Source organism: Excalfactoria chinensis, chromosome 3 (assembly GCF_039878825.1).
Source record: "Excalfactoria chinensis isolate bCotChi1 chromosome 3, bCotChi1.hap2, whole genome shotgun sequence".
Lineage (NCBI taxonomy): Eukaryota > Metazoa > Chordata > Aves > Galliformes > Phasianidae > Excalfactoria > Excalfactoria chinensis.
Window position 1 is genome coordinate 75,792,930 of NC_092827.1, and position 19,265 is coordinate 75,812,194.

The 19,265-nt window shown below is 40.0% G+C and overlaps 1 protein-coding gene across 2 annotated transcripts in view; it reads left to right on the forward strand.

Annotated features, from left to right (window-relative positions):
* RASGRP3 (RAS guanyl releasing protein 3) overlaps positions 1–19,265 on the forward strand; it is a 48,446-nt gene that overhangs the window by 12,067 nt on the left and 17,114 nt on the right. For both annotated transcript variants that reach the window (XM_072332309.1, XM_072332308.1), the window contains exons 2-9: positions 11,553–11,752; positions 13,243–13,342; positions 13,879–13,944; positions 15,169–15,300; positions 16,526–16,673; positions 17,628–17,801; positions 18,214–18,330; positions 18,605–18,880. In XM_072332309.1, the coding sequence (XP_072188410.1) occupies positions 11,683–11,752; positions 13,243–13,342; positions 13,879–13,944; positions 15,169–15,300; positions 16,526–16,673; positions 17,628–17,801; positions 18,214–18,330; positions 18,605–18,880 (1,083 nt within the window). In that variant the 5' untranslated portion in view covers positions 11,553–11,682. The remainder of the gene's footprint in view (positions 1–11,552; positions 11,753–13,242; positions 13,343–13,878; positions 13,945–15,168; positions 15,301–16,525; positions 16,674–17,627; positions 17,802–18,213; positions 18,331–18,604; positions 18,881–19,265) is intronic.

Consider the following 19,265-nt stretch of genomic DNA (forward strand, 5'->3'; position numbering starts at 1 on the left):
GCACCACTGAGCTCAACTTCAGATAGTGTAAGTTATGTCTTGAAACACACTGTCAAAGCTAACACTGAATTGTCTCAAAGAAACCATGAGGAAAGCTCAGTTTTGTGCCTCTATGCTATTGGTTTTTAAGGTTATTTATGATACAGGAAAATACCTTCATACTAAGACCTACAAAATTGAAGGTAAACAACCCTGTCATATTTACAGTGCCCAGCTATCATTATTGTATGTTATTTTGAATGAAATTGAAGGGTAACAGCTAACCCTTTAAGCCCTCTGCCCACAAAGTAGAAAAAGCTTGATCAACATTACAAGATTCTCAAGGCTGCAGTTGTTTCTGTCCTTATCACCAGCCCACTTTTTTAGCAGTAGTAGTGGTAATACAGTGGCTGTGTCTTTTGTTCAAGTATAAAATCAGTATGTGCTCCAACAGCATCCTAAGGTGGGTACTCCAGTAACAGAGGTTGCAGCTGGAATTCATTAGAAAGGCCATAAAGCGAGAAAAGCTTGAGGGCTGCAATATTCTAGTTTCTCAAAGCACACACTCTGTGTTTAACAGTAACTTCTTTTCCTTTTCTCCAAGGAAATTATTAGAGCGGTTCTCTCAATGGGCATATTTGTGCTCTACAAGAAAACATCTAGAGTAACCACAGTTTTTCCAGCTCCTCACTGTAGTTGAAAATGCCATTATGCACAGGAGCCACTCCCAGGATGCTCCTGAATAAAGAGAGGAAGCTGCTTTTAAAAATACTGTAGGAGTACTTGTGGTTTTCTTTTTTGCTAAGCTGTCTGAGTCTGATTACGGAACGTTTTTATAGGTATTCCAAGCATCTTCCAAAGAATGCTTTTTGTTAATGTGTTTATAGTGTAATCGCTTTTCATTGCTGAAGTTGATAGCAATGTTTTCATGTTGGCCCTCTCTTTTAATTCATGAATGGCAGTGTCTCATACCCAAGCATCTGAATAAAAAAGCTGATAGAAAAATCCCAGGTCTTCAGATTTTTCTGATCATTGGTCTTCAGTCTGGGTTTTCTATTCAACGTGAATAGTTGGTGTAGTGTTATTTCTTCATTGGTACATTTGCGTATTGGAGTGGGCTGAAAGCCACCTGATGACCTGATCAGAGGCACTGGGGCAAGGGAGAGCTTTTCTCTTGCAGTGAAGTTAAAAGAATGTCAGCGACAAGCAAGATCAACACACTGACTTGGCAAGTCCAGTTCAGCTGCAAAGGCCCATCTTGCAAACACATGGATATTTGCTGACCAGAAGACATGAGTGGTCCCATCAAAATGTTTGGCTTACAATAAGTGTGTCTGTGGTCAGAATCAAAGTGTGGGTGTGTGGAAATACCCACACAACTGACGCTTACAGCTCAGCAGAAAATTTGGTCTCCCCTGAGAATTACTTGGGTTGTTTTGGTGGCCATCTGCTGTCTCACTCTGAGTGGCCGCTCCCCTTGCTGCTGTGTCCTCTGACCACATTCAAATAGGTGAAATGGTTTGACTCTCTCTGCACTGTACTCTCACACCTGTGATTAATGCATATTCTCTTTACTAATGATCTGGAATTTCTCAGGCCAGGGTGGGAGGCTTCAGTACCTGAAGAATAACAGCAGGTCTAGTAAACTGTGCAAAATTAGTGAAACTTGAGCTATTCCTGTTCAGATATGTAATATATTTAGTTCTTGCAAACAGAAAATAACCATATAATCTTAAATTAATTGGTGATTCAACAGTACATCTGCTTTAGTCTACCACACAAGTCCTACCAAACTAACAGTAGATAATACATACTGTATCACAAGTTAAATGAAATACAATTGCATTTCCATATACAACTCCTTTCAGCCACTGCTTCTCTTTCTGTACTGTGGAAGCAGATGTTTCACTCGGGGTGGTGGGCTTGTGCAAGAGAACCTGAAGCATGGGAAATGTGTGCAGGAAAAGGCTTTTCTTGATGAACAACAAGAATTTTCCATTCCTGCTGACGTGTATTCTGCTTACTGTAACTGAAGGCTGTTGATGATTCTCAAGTAGAAAACAGTCTTAGAGTCTATTATTTAAGTAAATAAGAGATGATACAGTAGAACAGATTGAATCTGACTTAGCGTGGGTACATTTGAATGCTTGCTTAAACACGTTGATTTCTTTGATAAATGACTCAAGGTTGCACGTTTTCTTTGTCATGATGCTACATTCTTCTTTGTAGCCTTTGAAAAGGCTTAGTATTTCTCCAGCACAAGCATTGGTCTCACCAAATGTAATCTCCTTAATCTGAAATGTTGTTATTATAGATGGGCTTCCATTCATAACTCGCCATTTAACTAGGTCAGCCCAGTCCATAATCCGGTTCGTATAACATGCATCAGTGAACTCTATTTTTGTAGCAACCCAGTGCTCAAACCCAGAACTTGCTCAGAAATTGGTTTTGCCAGTGGGAAGGAGGAAAAGCAGTTTGTGCACGTGATGTTATGATGGAATGGATTGCCTGTGGTGCAAACTGCATCAGAAAATCTTTGCTGGATTAGAGCTTGAGTCAGTTTACCAGCTGGATATATTATGTGTTGTTTTTTTTTCTGTTCAAATCAGAATAGCCTTGACTTTCTGGTTTTATCACACTGCTCATAAGTGCCTTCCTTAAAACACCCCAAAAAAATCTCGTCTAGTAAAGATGTCTTGCCTACTTTAGCTTGCTTACTCATGCTCTACTTACCAAACTCATGAGCACATACTTCCTGGAACGGATGCCACCCTTCCTAAAACTCCTGGTTTCCAGGCTCTGCCCTTATGACTGTCTATATATTTTTATCTCAATTAGGCACTGGAACAAGAACCAGAATCCATAGTATTCTTAGTCACCTTCTTTCTGCTCTCTCTGAAGCCCAAGGAAACTGTTTCATTTAATGTAGAATTTGTTTGTTGATGTTCTGGGTCAGGGATAACTACTCTGGCAATTCTGCTCTTTTGTCTCAGCCAAGTGGAGGGACTACAATCCTTCCACTAAAACCATTAACAGATCTTGTGTCTTTCACAGCTTTAATGTGTTTGGAGGTATTAGACAGAGAGCTTGGACATTGCTGCTGTGCATGTTTAGTATGGGAGGGACTGTCTAGGTGTGACCAGTGATCTCTAATATTGGCAAGGCAGAGAAGTTTCTGGTGCACAGGTCCTGAAAAGATTTAAAATGACATCCAAATTGGGGAGCTGCTTGGTATTACTGACTCTGATATGTTTCTCAAGGCCACAGTTGAGTATTTGGGATCTTTAATGCTGAAAAAGCAGGAAGAGACCAGAAGCTTTATGGGCAGTCACCTTCTTGAGTGAGGAGGTGAGAAGGCAGAGACCAGGCTGAGAATTATGGTCCTGGAAGTGAGAGGATTTGGGCTCTGTGTCCAATTTTTCCAATTTTTTCCAATTCAAAGTCTTCTTTTGGAATTCCTAGTGGGATGCGCTCCTCTGAAGTCTGTTGTAGCAGTGTCATCTGTGGCTTCAGAGGGGCAATAGTTGTCTAGCTGCAATCCTGTGTTAAATATCCCTTGGTATAATAAATAGTTAATTACCAAAAAGAACTTAGCATACTGAGGTTAAAAGGTACCTGTTGAATGTGTTACGTATTAAAGCAGGATTTGTAAGATGCTTTTTACTCTCCTTTAATCTGAGACAGGTATGAGCTTATGCTCATGTTTCAGGCCTTTTTATGAGAAATGCCTGCATTGCCTTTACTTTTATATATATATATATTAAGCATTTTGTTGGCTGCAGATTGTCCTATTGTTAGGAAAGTACGTGGTTATTAATGCAACCCACTGCTCCAACAGCATAGCTGTTGCCATTAGCTGTGCTGATGCTGTTCTCATATCCTGTGCTCTGTGCATTTCTTCTGGTATCATAAACAGTTTGAGAAGTTTGTTGCATGTCTTCATAGGATGATGCTAATCAGTGTGTGTTTCCCAGTAAGGAAACAAAGCCTAGTCAGCCATCTGCCCATTGCTTTGTTACCTCTGAGTTCAAAGTCTGATCAGACACACTAGAAAGTGCCAGTAGTGTCTTCTCTGCCCTTCTCTGTCAGTGGCTTACTATTTTTAAAACCTCTGAACTGCTTTAACGCTGTATGCCTGTGTTTAAAGTATTCTCTCTACATCATTAAGAAGTCAGAAGCCTGCCACTGTTTCACACTTCTTCCCAGGAGAAACTCATAGAAAATACCAAGATGTAAGGAACCATTTGTGCATTTTGCTATGCAACATCTGCTGACAGCTCAGCAAAGGAAGGTGCTGTATCTCTCCTGAGCTCCAGGCTGTGTTTTTATTCCACCAGCTTTTTGCACTTCTGTTCCATTGTGAGCTTTGCGTCATCATCAACTTTTGCGGACACAAGGCCACAGCATCATGTCAGGCAGGCATCCCCAGTCCCTGTGAGCATGCAGCAGACAGCAATTTGCATGAGTTCCTGGGATTGTACACTTACTGACTGCTGTCATGTGTGTCTGTCACTGCTTTCTTGTGTGTTGTTTTGATTTGCATTTTCTCTTCAAAGAGCAATTGCTCTCAAATAAATGGGATGATGCCAGTAGAGAATGAGAAGGATTACTGACCATCAGCAACTGGTTCAGTCTTCTATGCTTGTCTGGGACCTGTTAGCACATTGGTGGGGAAATAGCAGTTAGGTGTGAACCATTCCCTACGTTCATCAAAGGCAAAAGAAAAGGATGATTTCAGCATAACTCACTGTAACAGCTGAATGATAAAAAGGAGCAAAAGCCCTGTCATGCCCCTCTGCCCTTATAACTGTCTTGCTCCATCTCAGCCATCCAGTTGCCCCTTAAGTCCCTGAATACCTCTTCCTGCCTTTATTGTTTTGCCAGTTGCTACCTTCAACTTATCACACCAGCAAGTACTTCCCAGGCCTTGTGGTCAAGATATTTCTGAAGTTGCTCCATATTTTGATTGTGGTCACAAGAAGAAAACTGCTCTCTCTATGTGATGAGCACAGGTTGTGAATTCACAGGGAGAAATGTGATGTATGCGATAACGGTGCTGCAGAGATAAAAATAAAGGCATGCTTAGCATCTCTTCATAAGGCGTTGGCCTTGTTTTTATTAGATGTAAAGTAACTGCAGTTGTTCTTCAGCTAGGAAAATGCCAGAAACAAGAAGAGGGAGAAATCAGATATGGTCATTGATGCTGGGAAAGATGGCAGATAGTTGGATGTGGAAGTCTCCCTTTGCTGGTATCTGTGATTACAGATTTTTTTTCTCTTGATAAAATGTAGCTGCAGAGATGGAAGAGGGGAGAGAGAATATGACTGAATGTCTTGCTTTCCAGGGCACTTAGCAGTAATCTCTCTGTTTTGAGTGCCCACTGCAACTCTGCAGAGATTTACATGCTTGAGATACTCCATAAATGGCTGTAATTCTTTTGGCATCATTGCAATGCATGAGCATTGTGTGTGTGTATACAAATATATATATATATATATATATATATATATGCATACATACACACAACCTGCAATGCAGCTGTCAGTGTGGGCTTAGGGAGTTTTGTGCCAGGAACACACAATGCATCTACAGTGGGAAAGAAAATAATTGGAAGTTACCGAATTTGGTGTATGGAAAAAGCTTCTTCAAAGGGAAAATGGTTTTGGAAGCCATGGGTTTTACAGACAAAAAATGCTGATACCAAACGTACTGACTTGTATTACAAGTTAAAGGTTCTTATAATTCCCTTTGCTTTAACACTGTTTGAAAGCTAGCCTGAAACTGGAAGCAGTGTTGACTCTTAAAACTGTCCTAAGTGTTGGAAGATTTATCGGCTTTGTAAAGGGCACTGCCCAGGGACTGTACTACTGTATGAGGATTGTGACTTAGTTAAAACTAAGAAAAAATTATCTACTGAGGGGAAAAGGAAACCTCCACAGTGAGTATAAGAGAAGGCATAGGAAAACAGGACCTGGGATTTCTTAGAGAGCTGATTAATAGGTCTGTCTGATTTTCTATCTTGGCTTTATGAGAGTAAAACTGGCAGCAATAAATAATAATAGAATATGAAAGTATTTGTTAAAGATAAATGGAAATGAGTACTGACTATCTTTCAGAACTGAAGATACGATTATTTCTCCATATGTGTTTTAAAATAACTTAAAATAAATGTTTTCTTTTGAGAAAAGAAAAGGTAGTCTGTTAAAAGCACACAACAGTGTTATCAGTCAAGAATACAGGCTCTTTAGGTGTTGCTTTTTCCCCATCCCTGTTTTGACTAGATTAACAAACCAAGCTTATTCACGAGAGGCTGTCAAAAGTCATAAGCAAGTCTGTCAATAATAAAGGTAATTGCTAAGAAATTTTCTTGAGGCTTACAAGTAGTAACGTAACTTGTAAGAGGTTTCTGGGAAGAAACAATAAAAGGATACAAGAGCATATAGATTCTTATTGCTGTTAGCTCTCCCCTGTTGATGAGTTACACTTTGGTGGTGGAGATCTCTAACATGTCTGAAGGGCAAGTATTCTCAGAACAGCTCCATCCCCTTGAGTCATACCCATGAATGAAATGTCTGATATTTGTAATTTTATCTTGCTTCACTGGGAATAGTAGAACACCTTTTAATGACAGATCTACTGAGAAGGGTGGCTACAAGTTTCCCTCATTATGAAGGTGAAATACGAGTCCTCTTTTGGATTTTTCTTTCAACCCATTGCCCTCCTGGGCAATTGTAGTACCTTGACCCATGGAGAGGGGAAATAAGGTTGTATTCCAGCACATTAAATAATTCAAGGATGCACATTCAGTGGTTCAGATTTTACTGCCATTATAAGCTGGAATTACAGTTACGGAGACAAAGGCAAACACAGTAAATTGAGGAAGCAAATAGAGAAGTGAACGAGAAAAATCCCAAGTATGGTAAATAACTGTATACTAGATAGCATTGCATAACACTAAAATTGTAATTGCGAATGAAATCTTTGTCTTTAGAAATCCAGTTATCAACTTACCCATTATTCTGCAGAGCTTATATATGAAGAAACATATTTTTATTTCTGTTATGTCAGAAATCTTGGTTACATTTCACAGTAAGAGGTAAGAATGCTAAACAAAATGATGTCTAAGCAGCTTAATCAAGTGACTTTCTGATTACTGAAAGTATTTGGTCCTGTGACTGTCCATTAGCATTCCTCGTGATTTCTGTAAGCTTCTCTTTTGTTTTAGGTCAGTATGTATTGTACTTCGTACTCTAATTTATGAATGTCTTCAAGGTATTAAGTGGCTCTGAACTAATCATTTGGTAATGCATATGAGCAGATCTATATTGCCACTTGGTTTCTCGCCTATGGTCCAATTCATTTAACCCCTGTTCCTGCAAAAGGCCTCTAAATTGTTTATAACCACCATCTGTGTTAATTGGCCTGAAAGAAGTTAGCTCAAAGGACTCTCCTCTCAAAGCTGAACACAATGAAATACATTTCACAATTTTTAACTTGCTTGCTCTTATCTTAGGGCTGCAAATGCTCATCCTGTAGAGGTTGTGTTAGATGCCAATGGAAAGGCTTGGCAGCAGGGGAGCTGCAGATACTAATGGAAAGGCTTGGCAGCAGGGGTGCTGCAGATGGGACCTCTGTGGGAGGAAGAGGCCAAGGACTGCCCTGTGCCAGACATAGCTGCTCCTTGTGGGCCCCAGCTGAGCCCATCAGCCAAGCTCTTGGTGCCTCTGTGAAAATGTCTGAGGAAGGGCAGAAAACATGAAGGGAAGGGCAGAACAGAGGGAATAGCAAGGTCAGAGAAATGGGAGCTGCTCTGTGGCAGAATAGGTACTTTCCTGAAGGAACTGAGGCCTGTGGATAAGCCCATGGTGGAGCAGGTACTCTGCAAAGGGGCTACAGCCCATAAAAGAGCCACAGTTTATCATTTATCATGATTCCATGATAAGATGAGTGAAAGGGAAGAAGCAACAGGTAGAAACTGTCCTGCACTGATAATGACCTCCCACACTGTTCAGTATCTCACTGAAAGGACCAAGTGTAATCTGCACAGCAGGGGATGGGGTGTGAGTGAGCTGCCAGCTGGGGAGTGCCTGGCTAGTTTGCAGTGGGTGAATGAAGTGGAGAAGTGAAAACTTTATCCTGTGGAGCCTATAGAGGCATAGAATTACTAAAATCCCGTGCAGTGTCTCTTGTTAATATGAGGTTTGGCTCTAGCTATTCATCATCAGTATACACTTAGCCATATCCTGTCCTCTCTTCCACTGAGAAGTGGGCTTCTGTTTAGTGCTTTCAGAAGTTCCTCTTTGATCCAGAAAAAGTAAGTTAAAGTAATAAGGTGTAGGTGATAGTTGAGTATCTCCTGGTTAATTGGATAACTGCTGTCTGAAGGTGCGTAGCAAAGATGAATGAATACAGGTGAATCACACTGGAAGAATCCAGGACTTTCAGATTTACTTTTCTTTCCTTTCCTGCTCCCAGCAAGGCTCATATCCTGCATGCATGGGGCAGTGCAACAATCTTCTCCTTGTTCTGTGTTCCCACAGCACATGACAAATGTCATCGGTAAGCCAGATGTGCCATCCTGCAGCATGTGATGCTTGAGGTCATGGACTGTGACAGAAACAGTGGCATTGGGCTGCCTGACAGCCCACTGTCACTGTGCTTTCCTGCTTTGAACATCTTTAGAATGCATCAGCTGGAGAAACTTGTCCAAGGATGTCACTTCCTTAGAGTTTTCTAGACAAGGAGTTGCATGTACTATAATAAATAAACCAGTACCGATAAGCTATGAGAAATATTTAACTGCTTGTCATGTAGTGTAAACTTAAGGAACGGTGTGTGTATGGGAGATTGGTAATCACAGCCTGAACCTCTGATTAATCAGCTGAGGCAAGTATGGGGTCAGCTGTGGAAACACAGGTGAGAGTGATGTAGCTGTGCTCCCGGAAGGGGTGGAGCTCGACTTCACCTCTTCTGAGACATCATTTAAGGGCTGACTCTCACTGAGGCAGCATCTCTTGGAGATTGCTCTCCAGTGAGGACTGCCCCAGCTTCTTTGGCTAAGGCACCACCACTGGTGAGTTTCCCTTTGCTTATTACTTCTGTACATTTGTTATCATCTTTGCTACCATCTGTATATTAACAACCAATACAGTGTGTTAGGCAGCTTGTGTCAACTTGAGCTCAGACAGGTGTCTGGACTGCAGCAGTGTGGGCAAAGGTGCAGCCTTATGTGTCCCATCTGGGATTCATATTGTGGTAATTACATTAATCTCTTGGAGACTAATAGCAAGAAAGGGTCTCATCCTGAGGTCCTCCACTACAACTAAAGGATAGGAGATGAGGCCTATCTTGAAGAGCTTACCATGGACGTGAACAAGACAGGGTAAAGCAAAAGAGTGCAGCAAGGGCAGTTACCATAAATGTTCTCATGAGATTCTCAATTTGTTTGTTTCTTTTCCATAGCTTATTTTTCTGTGTGCTGCTACTGATTTGATTTCCTTGTTCAGCTGCTCATGTTCAGCAGTTTCTGCCCAGCAGCCAGGTGGTGGAAATTATCTAATGCAAGCATTCATTTGAGGAGGGGGAGAAGAGGAGAGGTCTGACTTACTTAAACCTTCCAAGAATGTTTAATCTTGTAAAGAATAAGAGTTTCCTGCATGCAGGTCTCTGGGAAGATCACAGATGAGCTGAGATCCATAGACGTGCCTGCGTGTCAAAGTTGAACTGTTTACACGTGGCTCTATTTGTTGTCCCTAGGCAGAAGAAAAATAACACATTTTTAACTGATGGGGGAAAATGTTACATCTATGTTTACCCTGGTTTGGCTAAAAAGCCGTTTTAATTCAATTCAGCTAAATAAATATTGCCCCATTTGTCAAATGTAAGCCTATTTAAACCCAGCTTATTGGTTTAGCTTGCACCTGTAACCAATATAGCTGGTATGGAAGCCATGTGAAAATGCCCACACAGTGATTTATATTGGCTGGATGTCAGAGTTTTATGTTAAACTCCTGTAGCTTCCAGGTGAGGACCTCCCCTTAGTAGCCTCCAGCAATAAAGGTGACGACTTCTGGTTATCCTACTAATAATAGCCAACAGTTAAAACTTGACTAGTTTTCTCCCAGCTGCTATTGTGCAGCATTTTTTCCCATTCTTAAAACTTCTCAGAGTCAAAACCAGCATTGCTCGTGGCTCAGCTCTATCCAGCAGTTGGTCCTTTATGGAGCAGTTGGAGCTGACTCTGCTCTGATGCGGGGCAGCTGCTGAGCTCCGCTCATCCATCTCTAGACGTGGTGTTGTGGCTGGATACTATTTATGGCACAATCTAGACAAGACTTTTCTCATTCTAGTAGAACAGCGGTGCTTAATCACACAAATTATGATGTAATGGTTGTGGTTGTTGGAGACTGTGATCCAGAGATATGAAATAATGTTTTGGCTCAGCTGAGGATATGTGGCTTAGCCCCAGTCAGCCAGTTCTTCTTCCACTGTAAATGTTACATCCTTCTTTTAGAAATATTATGAGTATAAAACCCATTAGTGGTCAGATAGGCTTTTTTTGGGGAGTGGACTATGGTGTTAGAATCTAGTTATCTACTAGTTAAATAGCTGTCATACAATTAAAAGTACCGCTATTCTACATGGAGCCTTACTTGTTGACTGCAGTACAGGTGCCTTAATGCTGTTAACAGAAGATAGGGATGATGCTGTGCTTTGCTGTTTTTATGTTATGTTTTTATGTTATGTTGCTTCCCCTCCTACATTTCACGTGCAACAGTTTTCAAGGGATAGACAGATACTTCAACCACTTTCCTCAATTCTATTTATCCTATTTATCCTATCCTAAAGTGCTGACTAAATAACTATTCTGAAATACCAACTCTTTAAATATGATCTGTAATTATTTCTGAAATCTGGGATCAGTATTCCTTTCATCTTTCAGGTAAGTGGATATCTGCTAATTAAATGCATAGTAGATGTATGGTACAGTCTAGAAGTTTCTGTATGCATTCAGCCTTCTGTGCTTGCTCAGCTACTATGGAGAGATCTATTTTAAAAAGCTGTAGCATTCGATCTTCAGGTTCCTTGAAAAATCACCTCCAAGTTTAGTCTTTGTCATGACCTTCGTTAAACATTCTATGTGGCCTATGCCAATTAGAACCGTTAGCATAAAAAGGATATCAGCCATGAGCCTGTAACCTTAGGAGAAACAAACGTTTATGTTTTGAACATGAAAGCGGGGTTATTAATAAAAAGTGACTTATCAAGTGTAAATAAAATGACCTGAACAAAGTGTGCGTCAGCATACGTGCATGTCCTCATTTGCCATCTGGTTTCTGTTTTATGACCCCTGCTAGGGGTGTGTTTTGTGCTAGTGGACAAACAATCGGAAAGCACTTAAAAACACAAGCTGGAATGTATGGAAATCTTACAGCACTTTCACATGGTCTGTGTCGCGTGAGGGGAAAAAACAAACAGTTTGCAGAGAAGATGAGTTGAATTGTAAACACTGCATCCTGATAACTCCCTCGTGTAGCCATATAGCTATCTTTTCCTTTACTTTCTTTCTGCAGATTTGCCTTGAAGCCCAGCGAAGAATGCAGCCAACAATAAAATGAAAAAGCTGTGCAGCTGAAGAACTGAAGAAGCATTTTTTCTACTTGGTGAAAATGCCTCTTATTTTTTGACAACGATTAAAGCACAATGGGGTCAAACACACTTGGGAAGGCTGCAACATTAGATGAGCTTTTGAACGCTTGTATTGAAATGTTTGGTAGGTGTTCTCAATGCTTTGCTTCGCTGTTGTTCTTTGAATTCATCTTATAGCACAACCCCTGCTGTTCTCTGATTTAGCCAGTCTTTCTCTTGGCAAACATTTCTATTCTGTAAAATTTTCCGTGTTTTATTTTGTCCCAGAATTATACGGGCCAGAATTTTAGTCATATGTGTATTGTGCTAAGAAAATTTAATACAGATAAAGCACAGTGTTGGGTATAGTGGTTTTAAAGCTAAACAAGTGTTTAGTTGAACGATTCAAGGAGTTATTTCTGGCATTGTCTTGAGTGGTTACACAGCTGCTTTTCTGACCAGTTGTTATTCTGAATGGTTTTCCAAATCATCATGCAGTAATTGGAAATAATATGACTCAAGGCTCATGTAATTTTTTTTTACTCTTATTTAAATGTAATATACCAGGTCTGAGGGAAAGAAGTGATGAAGTAGACCTTGATCCACGGCGCTGTTAATCAATAATTATGTCACCCTACTGCCAGATGAGATGAGTTCATGGATATACTTATATGCTTTGAAATGGGCTCTTAATTCACAAAGCTACATTTAAAGTCTCTCGGAATGCAAGACAGATTTTGATTTGATTGATTGTTGTTGGTTGTTTTGTGCTTGGTTTTTTTTTCCCCTTTTGGAGAGAAGGAAGCATCCGAAGATGAGAGAAAATAAATTTTTAAGGGCCAGATTTTGCTCCTGAGCATACTGCATCTCTGTATGTCCATTTTTTGTAGACTGTGATCAGACCTGTTGTCCTGTATACCTAGTGAGAGGTAGCAGAACCCATATACTTTATGCCTGTTGGAAATAATATATCTCTTCCACGTATACATGTTCTCTTGACAACTGTAGTCTGTATGTGGTTCCTGTTTCATACACACATATAGACTGTTGTCTACTGAAATAGTAACAGAGAGAAAATAACATAGGACTGGGAGTGCTGAGGAACGTGAACTGTCAGCCAGGCTGGCAGGAAGTAACTTCCCTTAGCCTCAGTGGCTACATTGCAGAAATGGGAGCGTCTGTATGGAAGCTGGAGGTGCGATCCGCATATTGACTGTAGTGATGCTTTTGATCCCCCTTTTTAAACAGTATAGTGGTTAATATGCAGCTGCAACTAAACAAGTCTTATAAGGGGTTTTGGATAAACCATCTCCCTGCCCCTTTGGTGGACAAACTTTGGATTTGTTATCTGTATAACCCACTGCCTCATTGCATGCCATTTAGCTTATGCTGTCCATGTCCCATTTTTCTAGCTATGGCCTGTTGTCTGCTTGGACTTTCTTTCCCCTACAGTGCTATAGTCTAGCAACAGTTACCTCTAAAGAAGCATTTGCGTGCTTTGCTTTTGCTTCCTGTCTGTTCAGTAAATAACGACCCAAGATTTTAACTTCTGATTTTTTTCTATCTCCACTTGAAGGATATAAGCTTCTCCGTGTCTGCAACTAAGTAGTTCATTCACATGTTGCTCTTTTGCAGATGACAGAGGAAATCAATGCTCCAGCCATTTGCCAAGAATCTTCCTTCTAATGCATCGCTGGTACCTGCCTTCCACAGAGCTGGCTGTCAAGCTTCTGTCTACATATCCTTTCAGCAAGTCTTGCAAGTCAGCATTACAATGCTGAAAGCAGATTGTGTTACTTAATTAGTGACAGACAAGGTTTGACTCTTTCACCCTAAAAAGTGGAAATCTGGGAGCTTCCTTCTGCTTTTGGTTGTAAATATTTTCCATAAGAAGTTGTTTGTGGAGGAATGCTTTGAATTATCTTTGAATAAATGGAGAATTGTTGCCAAGATAGCTACTCAAATTTATAGTGGCAGGCTGGTATTGGACTACTATGAGCTTTCAGTGGTAGCTAAGTACCTACACGCCTTCAAAACTGTACAGCAGAGTACACAGAATAGTGCAATAGAGGGCATTTTTCCTAGGGCAAAGACCAAAATGGCAGCCAAGAAATTGTCATTGTCTTAAGATACTGTGTAGGTGAATGAACATCAGATCGTGCTGTAGTTGTCTGTTGAAGGGAAGTTTTTAATACTGGTCTAGAGCCACTGTCTGATGTAGATAAAACCACATTACTGAATCAAGGCACATATAGCTTTCTTTAACTAGAATACATATAGAGATGCCAGCGGGGAGAACTGCAATGAATTCAGACTAAAAATCTGCTATTTCATGAGGTAGGCATGCTTCTATTTTCTATCTGATGTGAATATTATAATTGCAATTTATTTTCCTAACATTTAAGAAAGTTTTTGTTTTAATTTGATCTCTAGTCCATAGAAAAGTGTGAATTACTGTACTTAGAAAACAATGGTTTCAGCGGAACCAGTGCTTAAGACATGTAACAACATAGAGCTGGTTGAAACCTTGTGCTGTGTACTACTTGGTGTCTGAGCATGACACCTCTTACAGGGAGACAAGGCCAGTGCCACACAGAAAAATGACGCTTTTTACTTCTATATATCATCTATTTTTGGTGGAGGAAGTTTATCTTCAGGCTGTTGGCTTCAGTTCCAATGATTACATGAGTATATGGGTGATGTCAAAGCTTTTACAGATCAGATTTGTTCTGATCTTTGCACCTAACTGTCTCTGACCTTGTTTCTCTCCCTGGTTAGGCTGTGCTTGTACAGGAGCATTTCTCCATAAAATAGTATGAATTTTTAAGCTAACATGCTACAACCTGCTTCTCTCAAACAAATGCTCTTTCTTCCCTCCTCTGGACTAAGTTATGTCACTGTGAAGGAACGGGAGAGAGGTACTGAAAGTAGCACTGATGAAGCCTTTTTCCTGCCCTCTTAAATAGAAGAGGAATTACCTTGTTTACATGGTTATCATGGTAGTGCTGCCACTTTAACTTCACATTTTCATTTTCGCTTGAAAATCTTTTTCTGAGCACAGTGTCTCACTTAAACAAGGGACAAATGAAAGAGTCATTTGGGCACCGTCGAACTGAGTTGGGGCAGGTGTGGCTGCCTTTTCTGTGTGTCACCCCAGACATCTTTTAATTTGATGTTTCAAAAGAGTGCTCCTGTATTTGCTGCGGTTAGTTAAACGAAGGAAATTATGTGATAATCTGATTGCACGATGTCACCAATCCTGTCATCAGTTATAAGCTGGAATATTTTGGAGTTATTTGAAACTGTTGATTCATTTGCTAAAAGAGCTGATGGTACAGACCCTGTTTTTCTAGGTCTGTGACTATTTTTAAAGTCTTTGTCATCAGTATCAGAGAGAAGTACAGCATCAGCAGGCTGGGGTGGCCCACCCTCTCTGCCCTAAAACCACTGAAATATGTCTGAAATATTCATAAGTTCTGTTGATTAAAATATATTGGTACAGCCACTGAATATTACACTTGAATCCCTGGGTGTTTCTGAACTGATTTACATCAATTTCAGATACTGGATTCTGGAGTTTCCTGCAGAATTTAACTTGGATCTTGGGCTGATTCGTTTGACTGAAGAGTTTCGAGAATTAGCCAGCCAGCTTGGCTATGAGGATCACATCGATCTCATTGATATCTCCAGCATGTAAGAAAGTCATGAGCTTCAGCACCTTTCTCTCTGTCCTCTGTAGCAGCAGACTTCTAATTCTGTGCAAAGTACGACAGTATTAAGGGCCGTCCTCATCTTGAGAGGGCAAACAGTTGTTTTAAAAAAGAAACTCTCCTACCTGATAAATTTGAAATTCTACATGTAGTTTGACACTGAAGTCTCTTATCTGTGCATAAGTATTTAATGTAAATGGTAAAGAAATAATTTTCCTGATTCTTTTGAAAAAGCCAGTGCTAATTAAACGATAAATATTACTTTCTTCCTATTACTTTTCATACAGAATGACAAGCAATGCAGTGATTGGCATGTTGTGAAAATCTTGTATTTTCTTATGGAAGCTTTTCTGTCCTCTTATCTGTAACCTACCTGTTTTTTCCAATGCATTTCCACGTGCTTTTTTCTCTATTATTTAATTCAATAATCTTTAGCACTGATACATGTAATTTTCTTGCATCAAAGTGATTATACTATTATTTCTGTGACTTCCCAGAAGTTACCTTTAAAAAATCACAGGCCCACATATCTCACCTGATATTGTAGATTTTCTTTTAAATCTGGCACAGTCAGAATTGTTTTTCCTTATTTCAAGATCAACGTAGCAACCTGGAAGGACAACCCAACCGATCTCAGTGAAGGCTGCAAGATTTTCGGCAGGAATGCCAGTGAAATCATATGAGTGTTAGCTTATAATTAATCTCGGTTATAAAATACTAAGTTAGGAACCTCTTTCTGCTCTACAAAGTCCCTTTGCTGTATTTGGGTAGGAATTATTACATTACTTGTAAGCAAACGGTTTACAATTTTATGTACAAACACCTTACTGTTCTGTTGGTTGTTTGACTGATGGTGTTTCTACTGTTCTCTTATTTTATGGACTTGTGGTCTTACAGAGTTCTTGATGTTCTTTCTTGTTCATTCTTGATGTTATTGAAGGGGGCTTTTTCTTTTTTTCTTAATCAGGCTTGTTTTTCTTGTACTTCCAAGGCACTTTTGAATTACAGCCTCCTTTTCTTCTGATGGAAATCATGCATCTTATGCAGAAGTACCTCTGAAATCCTTGCCCCCTCATTATACACCTGAACATTATCTCACACTGAGTGTTGTCTACTAGAGGTCACAGATAGATCTCTTGATAACTTTATGTAAACCGTTGGCTACTACCCAAAGTGAAATGAGAATTGTGCCTCATTTTCTGTTGTAGACCTTCCTATGACTGGATGAGAAGAGTTACACAAAGGAAGAAGATTTCTAAGAAAGGAAAAGCCTGCCTACTATTTGATCATCTGGAGCCCATTGAGCTAGCTGAACATCTCACTTTTCTGGAGCATAAATCTTTTAGAAGAATTTCTGTAAGAAGCCTGCAGCTTTCTTGTTTGCAGCTACGATCCTGTCCTAGGAAAGGGCATTCATATTCTTTAACAAAACTTTTTTTTTTTTTTACATTTCACCTTCTTTGTCAAGAGAATATGCTGTCGTATTGTCTTCTAATAGGCAGTTCTAGCAGCTAAGACAACCATGAAGTCGGTGTTGGCTGGTATTGCTACAGCTCACTACACAAACTGAAATAATATAATAAGCTTCTGAAAATCCAAATTTAAGGGAGAGCTGAAGAATACTTCCCAGAAATTCTTGAGAAATCTAATTCTAATGCTAGCTATCCCATGTGGAACGATATCCATGAACACACAGCGAATGAACAACATCAGAATGAGCAAGATTTAGCAGAACTAGCTGCTTGTGCTACAGATTGATTGATGTAGGAGGAAGTCATAGGAAGAGAAAAACTGGTGCATAGTTACCTTCTTGAGTTGCAGTTCAGGCTGCAGTGAGGAGCTCCTGTTGACTTCAGCAGTACCCATATTTTGCTCTTTACATCAGTAATGCTGTTGATCAGGTATTGAAGTGAAAGCTCCTTTTTATGTGCTTCTTGCTTGTAGCAATAGGTCATTCCTATACACTGTATCATTGTATGAGGATGTCAAGTAGAACTACACAAAATAAAACATAAGTGTTGAGTGAATTGTGGGAAAAAAATGATTCCATAGAAGTAATAATCATATTTGTCATGCAGGCCTTAATATTACCTGGCATACAAATGCTGAAGTTTTAAGTGATACAACAAGAACTATAAGACAAAAGAAAATATTTTAAGAAAATACTGACGTGCAGCAATCTGCTGAGCCTCAGCTGTAGTCGCATTCTAAACAAGAAGAGCTTTGATAGGGAAAAAGATACCAAAGTTTCACTCTGACTCTTCAGCTGCCCACCATTTTACTGAAAATGTCTTTCCCTTTCCTTGTTAGTTCACAGACTACCAAAGCTACGTGATCCATGGCTGCCTGGAGAATAATCCTACTTTGGAGAGATCTATTGCTTTGTTTAACGGTATCTCCAAGTGGGTCCAGCTCATGGTTCTCAGCAAGCCAACACCCCTGCAAAGGGCAGAAGTGATCACAAAGTTTATTAATGTTGCACAGGTAAGTCCTGTTTTTGAGCCTCCTTCCTCCAGTGTAAAGCAACAACATACAGATTGCAGGAAAGAAGTGAGCTGGGTGCTCTTTGGGCTGTTTCCTGAGTGAAAAGCCTGTTCAGCCTAACTACTAGTTATTTCTTTCAGGTGTGGCACATCTGCATTTTTTAGCAGACAAAACAATAAAATGTATTTTTTTCTTTGTTGTATTCTGGTTCCCAACTGTCATTATCCTGTGTTTCTTGTGGAACTAATCTAATTTAAAAAATAATCGATGAATTCCCTTACGTCCCTTGGCTTAGTTGTTTCCAATGCAGCAATGGTAGGCTGCCTCCTTTAGCTTGTCATGTGTGATACTGGAAAGCTGCCATACGTACATCCCTTATTTTTATATTTTTGGGGATCCATCTCTCCCACAGAAGCTCCTCCATCTCCAGAATTTCAACACCCTGATGGCAGTTGTGGGAGGTCTTAGCCACAGCTCTATTTCTCGCCTGAAAGAGACTCACTCTCATTTGTCTTCGGAAGTCACAAAGGTATGGTGGACAACTGAATGTTGAAGGTCTGATGAGTTCTGCAGTTCAGATCTCACCAGCACAATACTTGGATCTTGGCAGGGCATCCTGAGGGACTTGGCTTGGGTTTCTCTCAGTGGAGAAGGATCGATTCACAGAGATTCTCTGCTTGATTGCATGCGTTAGAGAGAAAATTAACTCTGTTGACACTCAGCCATGAGTTATGCTCACTAAAACAGATTAAGGAAATGCTACGAATGCTTTCACAAGGACTTGCTTCTCTGGTTGTTCGTAGGACTGGAATGAAATGACAGATCTGGTCTCTTCCAATGGAAACTACTGCAACTACCGCAAGGCTTTTGCTGACTGTGTTGGCTTCAAAATTCCTATTTTAGGAGTTCATTTGAAAGACTTGATTGCCGTCCATGTCATTTTTCCTGACTGGATAGATGAAAATAAAGTAAACATAGTGAAAATGCAGCAGCTTTCCATCACCTTGAACGAACTGGTTTCCCTGCAAACTGCCTCTCATCACTTAGAGCCCAATATGGACTTAATTAACCTACTAACAGTAAGTATTGTGCAATTTTCTTGTGTTATTTAGATGTTGAATGTCAGTACAGAGTTGAGTGCACACTGTTATCACATTTATTTTATAAAATAAAAATGCAGAATAGAAGCAAGTTCATGTGAGATGTTAATAAATTCAGAGATATGTGATGAGATATGTGATGTGATATGTGATGGCTGGGTACACAGACAGAAAACAGAGATCTCTTTTTGAAGATAGTGGAGAGATGTATGTGTGTTAGGAGAAGAAAAAACTAAGTTCTGACTACTTAGAATTTAGGTTGTTGTAAAATTTGGGCAATGTGTTGGCATGCTTACACCAGTGAAATTCTAACTTAGGAGTAATTTCATTCTCTCTCCCTTGTGCTTTGTAGACAATACAGTGT